The sequence below is a fragment of the Tupaia chinensis genome, unplaced genomic scaffold (genome assembly GCF_000334495.1).
Source record: "Tupaia chinensis unplaced genomic scaffold, TupChi_1.0 Scaffold138725_1, whole genome shotgun sequence".
Lineage (NCBI taxonomy): Eukaryota > Metazoa > Chordata > Mammalia > Scandentia > Tupaiidae > Tupaia > Tupaia belangeri.
In genome coordinates, this window is record NW_006198617.1 from 2,164,341 (window position 1) to 2,175,336 (window position 10,996).

The 10,996-nt window shown below is 59.0% G+C and overlaps 1 protein-coding gene across 1 annotated transcript in view; it reads left to right on the forward strand.

The window, feature by feature from the left end:
- Positions 1 to 10,996, forward strand: part of MYO15A (myosin XVA) — a 59,229-nt gene that overhangs the window by 16,942 nt on the left and 31,291 nt on the right. Inside the window, 13 exon segments of the mRNA XM_014592901.1 lie at positions 2,182 to 2,295; positions 2,844 to 2,902; positions 2,985 to 3,108; positions 4,412 to 4,507; positions 4,888 to 5,019; positions 5,894 to 6,019; positions 6,563 to 6,640; positions 7,393 to 7,541; positions 7,658 to 7,703; positions 7,824 to 7,948; positions 9,079 to 9,196; positions 9,538 to 9,713; positions 10,163 to 10,247. Coding sequence (XP_014448387.1) covers positions 2,182 to 2,295; positions 2,844 to 2,902; positions 2,985 to 3,108; positions 4,412 to 4,507; positions 4,888 to 5,019; positions 5,894 to 6,019; positions 6,563 to 6,640; positions 7,393 to 7,541; positions 7,658 to 7,703; positions 7,824 to 7,948; positions 9,079 to 9,196; positions 9,538 to 9,713; positions 10,163 to 10,247 — 1,428 coding nt within the window.

The following is a 10,996-nucleotide window of genomic DNA, read 5'->3' on the forward strand; positions in this document are numbered from 1 at the left end:
CCCAGGGGGGATGGTCACGCCGCAATCCCTTCTCCTCCATTCTCCTCTCGGGCTCTTGGGCACGCACGCACACGCGCCCGGCGTGAGTTTTAAGCCACCGGGTCCGGGACACGAACCGCGGTCGACTACGTGGGAGTCCAGCAACATAGCCATTACACTAACTGCTGGTTCCCAAAAGCAGTTTTTAATAATCAGCCTAACCCTGGGGCCAGCAGTTGGCATAGTGATTAAGGTGCTGGACTCCCACATGGTCAATGGCAGATCGAATCCTGAACCCTGTGGCTTGAAACTCATGCCGTGTGTGCACGTGTGTGCCCCAAATCCCGAGAGAAAGGAGAAGGGATTGCAGTGTGGGCCTCCCCCTAAGGGGCGATTCGTCTCTCTCTGCATGTGTGTCTCCAGTGAGTACACTTGTCCTAGAGCAAACATGTCTTTAAAAATAAATAAAATAAGAGGGCCATCACTGTCGCCTAGTGGTTAAGGGAGCCAGAGCCCGAGTGGTCAGCTACAGTTTGAATCCCAGCCTTGGCAGCTTAAAAAACACACCAGGTGTGTGCATGTGTGTGCCCAGATTTCCAATGGGATGAAGAACCGGAGGTGCAGGGAGTACAGCAGACACACCCACTGCCCTGCGCTTTCTTCCCGTCTTTCCCTGATGAGTTAGTGAGTACACGTCCCCTCTGGCCATTAAAAAAAAATTAAAAAAAAAAAAAGCATGCTTTAAAAAAATTTCTTTGTTGTTTTGGTTTTGCTACAGGGCGTGTGCACCTGCTGGGAACAGAGAGAGGGAGAGTATGAAATCACCCCCGGGGGATGGCCACGCCACAATCCCTTCTCGCCACTCTCCTCTCAGGATCTGGGGCATGCACACACATGCACCTGGTGCGATTTTCAAATCGCCAGGTCCAAGCTGCAAGCCACGGTCAACCATGTGAATGTTTGGCACCTTAACCACCATGCCACCTGCTGGCCCCCCCAAATTCATGCTTTAGTTTAATTTTTCTGTGAGTTTTTGACGTCTTGCCATATACGTTTACCTTAGTCAAAATTTTTATGGGGTTGGGACCAGCAGTTAGCATAATGGCTATGTCGCTGGACTCCCACGTAGTCAACTGTGGTTCGTGTCCCAGACCCAGTGGCATAAAACTCACGCTGGGTGCGTGTGCGTGCGTGCCCAAGATCCCGAGAAGAGAATGGAGGAGAAGGGACTGTGGTGTGGCCATCCCCCCTGGGGGGTGATTTCTTGCTTTCTGTCTCTATGTCTCTCTCTGTCTGGTGAGCGCACGCGCCCTATAGCAAAAACCCCTCCAAAAAATTTTTTTGTATGGGGTTCCTTCCTTCCTTCTTTCTCTCTCTCTCTCTCTTTTTTTTCTGTTTAATTTGCTAGGGGGCATGTGTACTCACCAGAGAGAGAAAGAGATAAGAAAAGTGAGAAAGCATCTTCCAGGGGGGATGGCCACACCACAGTCCCTTCTCCTCCATTCTTCTCTGGATTTTGATCATACATGCACATGCACTGGGCGTGTTTTTTCAATCCTCTGAGTCTGGGACTCAAACCGCACGGTTGGTAATAGGGGACCCAGTTGCCTTAACCACCACGCCACCAGTTGACCAGTTTTTGTAGGTTTAAAAACCAAACAAACAAAAAAGTTTATTTCGGGACCAGCAATTAGCGTAATGGCTATGTCGCTGGACTCCCACGTAGTCGACCGCAGTTCGCGTCCTAGACACGGTGGCTTAAACTCACGCCGGGCGCGTGTGCGTGCGTGCCCAAGATCCCGAGAGGAGAATGGAGGAGAAGGGATTGTGGCGTGGCCATCCCCCCTGGGGGGTGATTTCTCACTTTCTGTCTCTCTGTCTCTGTCTCTCTGTCTGGCGAGCGCATGCGCCCTATGGCAAAAACTTCTCAAAAAAAAAAAAGTTTATTTCTTTCATGAGAAAGAGAGCGAGCCACGTGCTCTCAGCAGGTCTTCCCTCGCGACCCCAGCCTCCCCAGCTAGCCTAGGTCAGGGCATGCGGGCCGTACAAGCTGGCCGGGGAGCCGACCCTGTGATCTTCCATGTAGAGCCTGCTTTGCCTGAGCAGCACCTGCCACCGCATGCCCACCTTGTCGGTTTTTGTTGGGCACATGATCACGCTCAGCCTGCCTGGTTGACCACACCCTGTTGGCATGTCACCTAGACGGACGCGCAGGAGGTGGCGTCGGTAGTGAGCGCCCGGGAGATCCAGGCTGCCGCGGAGCTGCTGCAGGTCTCCCCCGAGGGCCTGCAGAAGGCCATCACCTTCAAAGTGACCGTGAGTCCGTGTGCACCTTCCCGCCAGGCCTGGACACGGCTGCCCTCCACCACGGCCTTTGTGGGCTGCCCTCCCTCGCCCTCCTCTCCCTGCCCCTGCCCATCATCTGGGTCAGACTGGATGGGGTGACCTCAGACCCAGTTGTCAGAACCTTGCACAGGCTGATCCCTCTACCTGGAATGCTCTTCCCCTTCTCACGCCTGCATGGCCTTTGATACCCAATGTGGATATCACCTCCTCTGGGAAGCCTTCCCTGACCCTGGCTGGGTCAGTGCCACCCCTGGTCTTTCACAACCCTCAGCCCTTCCCCTCCCCAGGGCTGATCTTGTTCCTGGGGCTGCTTCTGCCTCGGTTTCCCCATTGGACCAGCAGCCTCCACCCCGCTGCATCTCCCTCTCTGCATGTCCTGTCCACCTGCGCCAGCTGTGTGCCTGAGACCAGTCACGCCATCCCTCCGGCCTCCAACCCCACCGCAACCCCAGTCCTCTGGGGGCTTTCTGGGGGCCGTGGCCAGCCTGCTGTCCCTCAAGGGTCACGTCCCTCCCCAGGAGACGATGCGAGAGAAGATCTTCACACCCCTGACCGTGGAGAGCGCCGTGGATGCCAGGTCAGGCCCCGCTCCGTCCCACGCCTCAGGACCCCAGCCCACTGGCGGGCCCTTCCCCGTGCCAGCACTGCCTCTGCTGCAGGGACGCCATCGCCAAGGTCCTGTATGCGCTGCTGTTCGGATGGCTCATCGCCAGGGTCAACGCACTGGTGTCCCCACGGCAGGGCACGCTGTCCATCGCCATCCTGGACATCTACGGCTTCGAGGTGGGGCTGTGGGGGGGCAGGGGGGCCCTTCTTGTCCTCACCCTCTCTGCCTCCAGCCCGTCCGCTCTCCGCTCCGGGATCCCTCCTGCATCACGACCTCCCCTTTCCGCCATTCCCTTCACTCACCCACAAGCACCAGCTGAGACTCAGGGCCTGGCACTGCTGGCAACGCCAGGACCCTGGAGAGGCAGAGTTGGCGGTCAGCCCAGCACTGGGGGGCCCTCGCTCTGCAGTGCAGGCGCCAGGGACTGCGTCCTGGAAGGGAGGAGACACTGCTGAGACCCAGGAAGCAGCTGGGCTGAGGGAACAGCTTTGCTAAGGCCAGGAGGCACGGCAGGGCCTGGCGTCTGCAGAGCTGGGATGACAGTTGTGTCGAGCACGCAGTGGGGACACATGGGGCAAGATCGCCATTTTAAGGTCATAGCCAGGGCCAGCTGCCTGGTGCAGCAGTAATGCCTAGCCCAAAAGAAGCCAGATCCCACGTGGCGACTGTGCTGTGACTCCCGGGCCTGGTGGCCTGAAAAACGCCAGGTCTGCGCAGGATCGGGTGGGCTGGAGGGCTGGGGAAGGGATGGTCCTCTCTCCTCTCCCTCTTCTTCCTTTCTCACTGTCTCGTGCACATGTGCTCTGTGATAAATACAGAAGAGAAGTCGGTGAGCGCTCCCAAGACCCCTGCTGCCCACGGGCACCTGCAGCACAGCACTGGGTCCTGACCTCAGCACCCTGTCCAATTCACTTCCTCCTGACAACAGCTCTGTGAGGCAGGCACTGCCCACATCTTACAGTCAGAGGAGCTGAGGCGCAGTGTCACCGCCCAGGGTCAGACAGCTAGAAAGGGGCAGAGCCAGGATTTGACCCTGTGACCAAGTCCAGGGCCTGGGCCTCTAGCCCCTACCTGTGCTGCGAGGATCCAGGCTGTCGGCTCTGCCCCGTGTGCATGGGAGCTCTGGAGGGCTCTGAGCAGGGGCTCCGTGGTCAGGCTCTGAGCATTTCTCTACATTTATTTCCATCTTCCGTGATTGAGAAGGAGACAGGGCGACAGCACCCCAACAGGGTCCGGATGCACTGATCTGCCCCCTAGTTTCAGCCAGCCCCGTTCCCAGGCACCAGAGCCTCCCCTGGGTCAGCCTTCCAGAGGGTCGTGTTCACCCTGAGCACTGTCCGGCATCTGACTTTTTAAAACTGGCCATGGAAGGCAGGGGAAGCACTGGGCCCGGGCTGTGTGGCGAGCAGGGCTCACGATGGGGACACATGGGCTGCCGGCCAAGGAGGGACAAGGCCCAGCCTCGCCATCCCCCTGCAGGACCTGAGCTTCAACAGCTTTGAGCAGCTGTGTATTAACTACGCGAACGAGAACCTGCAGTACCTTTTCAACAAGATCGTCTTCCAGGAGGAGCAGGTGTGTGGCCCCTGGTGACCCTCCTGTCCCCATCCTGACTGGCCCCTAGGCCTCCTTGGACACAAAGACATGCTGGTTCTTCAATGGCAACTCCAGCGTTGTCAGCAGGCAGGGAAGGCGTGCTGTGTAGGGGACAGTGTTCGGAGGGGAAGAAGACCTCAGAGCGGAGTCCCCTTGCAGGGGTCCGTCTTGCCCTCTGCTGGGCTGTCCCTGGCAGAGAGAGCCACGGGGCCCTGAGACGGCTCATGGTGCTCTCACAGGGGCGAGCTCCCTGTTCCAGGAGGCACGCAGAGGTGCATGGCCGGGCTCAGCTGGCTCAGCCTGGGCAGGCGTGTGGGCCCTGGCAGGGCGAGCAGGCTGACCCGCACGGCTGCCCGCAGGAGGAGTACATTCGTGAGCAGATCAACTGGCGGGAGATCACCTTTGCCGACAACCAGCCGTGCATCAACCTGCTCTCACTGAAGCCCTACGGCATCCTGCGTATTCTTGACGACCAGTGCTGCTTCCCCCAGGTGAGCTAGGCTGCGTGTGGGCCGTCAGGACGCCAAGGTGGCTGAGCTTCGAGTCCTCACTGGCCCCGAGTCCATTCCTCTCTCCTCTGGCCTGGCATGGGGAGTCAGGTCAGGACACCCAACCTACCAACCACAGCCTAGGGAGATTGAGTCCAGGTAGGAAGCCATGGGTGTCCAGAGGACGGTGCACTAGCCTGGGAAGTCACAGAGGGCTTCCTGGAGGAGGTAACCTTGGGTTGGGCTTCAAATCCTTATTGTAGGGACCAGCAGTTAGCGTAATGGCTATGTCGCGGGACTCCCACGTAGCCGACCACGGTTCGCGTCCCAGACCCGGTGGCTTAAAACTCACGCCGGGCGCGTATGCGTGCGTGCCCAAGATCCCGAGAAGAGAATGGAGGAGAAGGGATTGCGGCATGACCATCCCCCCTGGGGGGTGATTTCTCGCTTTCTGTCTCTCTGTCTCTCTTTGTCTGTCTGGCAAGTGGACGCTCCCTATAGCAAAAAAAAAACAAAAAAACTTTTTTTTTTTTTGAGAGGTTTTTCACTATAGGGCGCATGCGCCCTATAGTGAAAAACCTCTCAAAAAAAAAAAAAAAATTTTTTTTTTTTTTTTGAGAGGTTTTTCACTATAGGGCGCATGCGCCCTATAGTGAAAAACCTCTCAAAAAAAAAAAAAAAATTTTTTTTTTTTTTTTGAGAGGTTTTTCACTATAGGGCGCATGCGCACTATAGGGTCCACTTGGGCCCTCTGCCCCGGGGACAGTGGGCAGCCATGGGGAGCTGTGAGTTGCTCTGCAGTGACCCCTGGAGTGGTCAAGGCTGGAGAAGTTGCTGCCAGGCCTTCACCCACCCACTGACCCCGACCTGCCCCCAGGCCACAGACCACACGTTCCTGCAGAAGTGCCACTACCACCACAGCAGCAACCCACTCTACTCCAAGCCCAAGATGCCCCTGCCTGAGTTCACCATCAAGCACTACGCAGGCAAGGTCACCTACCAGGTGAGGCCGCTGTGCTGTAGGCCTGGCCAGCAGGCACAGACACTCACACTTGCACCGAATGTGGCCTGCAGCTCCCCGCAAATCCCTCAGCCTCTCGGAGCCTCCCTTTCCTCGTGGGGAAATGGGCGTGACCACAGTGCCTCTTTCAAGCAGCAGGTGTACCAGGTCTAATGTGGGTGTGATAAGGAGCAGCTGCTCTCAGAGCACTCACTATGGTCGCCCTCACTGCGACTGCCCTCAGCCTCTGGCCCCATCTGGGCCTCATTCTCTTCCCCTGTAGAATGGGCACAGGGCGATGCTCCTCCACTGAGGGGGGGCAGGACTCAGTCTGCTCAGTGAAGTGGTGGTTAGTGGCTCTCTCCCTCACGAGTGGGGCGAAAACGGGGCGGGAGGGGAGGGGCCACAGCTGGGGGGAGTCTAGTCCCTTTGAGGATAAGGAGACAGAGGTCTGGAGGGGAGGGCCTCGGTCATCAGACGGAGGCATGCGGTGAAGTTAGGAGCACGGGGTACAGCCCGAGCTGCCCCGCTCCTCTCCCTTTACAGGTGCACAAATTCCTGGACAAGAACCACGACCAGGTGCGCCAGGACGTGCTGGATCTGTTCGTGCGGAGCCGGACGCGGGTGAGCAAGCCTAGCCCTGGCGTCCTGGCCCCGCCCCCAGGCTTGGCCCCGCCCCTGGTCCCGGTCCAATCCGCAACCCAGACCTAGGTGTTGCCTCGTCCTGGCTCCGCCTGGGTTATGACAGCTGCGTTTCCCCAGGCCGCCAGTCCTGGCTCCCAACCCTAAACTGGCACCCCGGAACCTTCTGCCTTGGGTACTTCACCCATTCCTGACCACGCCTCCGGGGTGGCCCCGCCTCGGCCCGGCCCTGCAGTGTCTCCTAGCTGGCGCGTTCTTACCTCCTGCCAGTCTGTTCCCCTAACCCCAATGCCAGGTTCTGAGTTATTCGGAGACTGAGCTCTGCGCCGTTTGCCAGAGGCCTCTCCAGCGCTGCTCTGTCGCCAGAGGTCGGGGCCCGATTTGGGTTCCCTGGGGAGGCCTACATCCCTGCGCCGTGGTGGGCAGAACCCAGGCCAGGCTGATACCTACCTCCCCTCTCTGCCTCTCACCTTCCCTCTCCATCAAACGGGCGTCATTAGCATTGATGGCCACGCATAGCCTTGGGCCATGCACAGTCAGTGACAGTGTCCCCACACTGAGAAAAGCCTGCCCAACCATGAGATGGGTCCCTGGGAAGGTGCCGGGGCTCCCGCTTTGAGAAGTGTGCACGCCAGGACGACAGAGGCCTTGCACAGGGCAGGGCGCGACTACCCCAGTGCAAGAACTCGACTCTCCTCTGCATCCTCACCTCTGGCTGCCTTGACCCCGTCCAGGTGGTGGCACACCTGTTCTCCAGCCACGCCCCACAGGCCGCCCCTCAGCGCCCAGGCAAGAGCAGCTCTGTGTCCCGGCTCTACAAAGCGCACACAGTGGCTGCCAAGTTCCAGCAGTCGCTCCTGGACCTGGTGGAGAAGATGGAGAGGTGGGGAATCAGGGGTCTGAGCACCCAGCCTCCCCTTTAACCCACTCCTGACTTCAGCAGGTGAGAGCCTTCCCTGGCTGAGGCCTCACACGCCCTCTGCCCCGCCCCTTGCCCAGGTGTAACCCGCTGTTCGTGCGCTGCCTGAAGCCCAACCACAAGAAGGTGAGAGCCAGAGCCTCCTCCCCATGCCGTGTGGCCTTGGAGCGGTGTCCTGGCCTCCCTCGACCTCTGTGGGGCCTGTGGGTGGGCCGGTGTGCAGACTCCTCTCTGGCCTCCCCGCAGGAGCCAGGTCTCTTCGAGCCAGATGTGGTGATGGCCCAGTTACGCTATTCAGGGGTGCTCGAGACGGTGCGGATCCGCAAGGAGGGCTTTCCTGTGCGACTGCCCTTCCAGGTGTTCGTAGACAGGTACCTCGGCCGGCGTGATTCCTGAGCTCCGCAGACCCCTCCCTGACCCGCCTCGGCCCCAGGAATACACACGCAGGGAGCGTGGGGCTGGCCGTGCACGCGCAGCTGCCAGGTTGCCTGCTGCACAAGCCCACGCGGCAGCTGTTCCGAGGTTAGGTGTCTGTAGCTTTGCCCTTCTCCATGCTGTTATTGTATCCATATGGATTCCAAAGAGGGATTTGGTTTTTGTTTGTTTGTTTGTTTTTTGAGAGATTTTTGCTATAGGATGTTCTCCCCAGAAAGATAGAGAAAGCGAGAAATTAACCCCTGGAGGGATGGCCACGCCATAACTCCTCCTCCATTTTCTCGGGATCTTGAGCACACATAGCATGAATTTTAAGCCTCCAGGTCTGGGACTCAAACTGAGGTCAGCCACATGGAAGTTCAGCACCTTAACTACCAGACTACCTGCTGGCCCTAAAGAGGGATGCTTTTTTGGGGGAGTCGGGAGAGGTTTTTGCTATAGGGCGTGTGTGCTCACCAGAAAGACAGAGAGAGACAGAAAGTGAGAAATCGCCCCCCAGGGGGGATGACTGGTCCCCAAGAGGGATGCTTTCAATAGTTGTTACGGGACCAGCAGTTGGCATAATGGCTATGTCGCTGGACTCCCATGTAGTCCACCGCAGTTCAAGTTCAGGACCCGGTGGCTTAAACTCAGGGCGGGCGCATGTGCATGTGTGCCCAAGATCCCAAGAGGAGAAGGGAGGAGAAGGGATTGTGGCATGGTCATCCCCCCTGGGGGGTGATTTCTCGCTTTCTGTCTCTCTGTCTCTCTTTCTGGCGAGCACACGTGCCCTGTGCAAAAAAATCCTCTCAAAGAAAAAACACGTAATAGTTGTTAGGACTAGTTTCGAGCAGATGGCAGTGAAGTCTCTTTTTCTGCTGATATCACCTATTACAGCAACTTTCTGGCACCCAGAAGTAAAGAGTCTTGCGGATGGGGTGCCTTTTCCTTATTAGAAGTCACCACGAGTGGCTCCTCCACTAGGACCAGGCTCCTGGGACACAAGGGGCTGGGGGTGTGTTGCCCCATGGTCTGGCAGGCATGTGGGTAGGCCCCATAGCCCTGGGCTGAGTCTGGGCCCCCGCAGGTACCGCTGTCTAGTGGCCCTCAAGCACGACCTGCCAGCCAACGGGGACATGTGTGTGTCAGTGCTGAGTCGCCTGTGCACAGTCATGCCAAACATGTACCGCGTTGGGATCAGCAAGGTACGTCCAGCTCACACCCAGCCCTTGGGAACCCCAAGTTCAGGGACCCCAAAACTGCAGCCTATCAAACTGGAAGTGTCCAAGCGAAGGACTGTGGCCGCAGAAGTGAGATGAGCTTGCTTCTTGGAATGCCGGCCCACCTCCAGGCCTTGGCCAGTGGGTCCCACCACCTGATTCACCATCGCCCTTCCTAAGGCCTTCCAAACCCAAGCCCTCCTTCCAGCCCACTCCAGGAGGCTGCTCCGCCTGGTCTATCTCCCGGAATTTGAGAGGGCGGGCCCCGGTCCAGCGGCCCCGGTCCAGCCGGTGCGCCCCTGCTCAGCGCTGCCTCCTGCCCTCAGCTGTTCCTTAAGGAGCACCTGCACCAGCTGCTGGAGCGCATGCGCGAGCACGTGCTGAATGCAGCAGCCCTCACGCTACAGCGTTGCCTCCGGGGCTTCATCATCCAGAAGCGTTTCCGCTCTTTGCGCCGCAAGATCGTCCTGCTGCAGAGTCGGGCCCGAGGCTACCTCGCCAGGTGCGGCCCAGAGAGAGCAGGGCTCCCTGGGGCCTTGCAGTTAGGCTCCTGGAGGTCATGCCTGAGCCCAGACAGTGAGCGCCCTGTCTCTGCAGGCACAGATCCTGAGGGCGGGGCCTCTGCAGGATGTGCAGATTCACTGTATCCTGTGTTTGGATACCATGGGTGGGGATCCAGCTGAGAGGGCCCCACGCTGCCTCCCAGGGACCCCGAGACCCATTGGTAGGACATGGTCCAGGCCATTTTAAGCCAGGCCCTTCCATTTTATTTGCGGTGCGACCTTGGCCTCGTCGCTGCCCTCTTCTGAGCTCCACTTTCCCTTTGCATAGAAGGACCCCAGAGTGAAATGTGGGCACTAGCTCTCGGGCCAGGCTGACACCCCTCGGAGACCCTGTGTGTCACCCCATGGCACCGATCTCTGCCCCCACCCCTCTCCCCACTCCCACCAGGCAGCGCTATCAGCAGATGCGGAGGAGCCTGGTCAAGTTCCGGTCCCTGGTGCACACGTACCTGAGCCGCCGGCGCTACCTCAAGGTACAGGCCCTGCCCTTCCCGGACCAGGAGCAGCACGGAGCACTGTCCCGACAGCAGTGGCTCCAGGCCCCCCAGCCACCCTCAGCCTCCACCTCCCATCTACCCTGAGGGTTTACTGCGACGTCCCACGTGAAGGGCATGCCCAGGGCTCTTGGGTGATTTGGCAGATGGGAATTTGGCAACCTGAACTCACCGTCAGGTTTCGCTCTTGCCTGTGTGCCTGCCTCAGCCTGCCGTGTAAGCTAGTCCTGGAAAGACAGACAGAATTCCCAAAGCACTGGAGGACTGCCTACCTTTAATTTCCCTCATTTCTTCTTCCATGAGAGAGAGACAGGGGAGACAGGGAGACGGCCACCCCTGACGGGCTCGTCACACCGTGGCCCAGCTCCAGGCTCAGCCAGCCCCTGGATCACAGGCGTGCACACGTGGCGTGTGTAGAGGCCCTGGGACAGGAGCCCAGGACCTTCTCCTGTGGGTCCAGCAAGGCAGAGCACTGAGTCAGTGCCACACCGCCGCGTGCCTGTGTAGCTTTCTCTGAAGGTTCCCTGGCGTGACAGTGAGACCCTCCCGTCACAACCTGTACAGCCCCCTCCAGACTCTCCCTGCCCTGTCTCCACACTCGCCTTCCCTCGGCCTCTCTTTCTTGCCCTGTCTATCTCCCTCCTTCCTGTGCCTGTGACCGCACACCTGCCACCCCCTCCCCATTCACAAAGTGGGGCGGCAGCCTCCAGACCGCAGGCAAGCCGCCC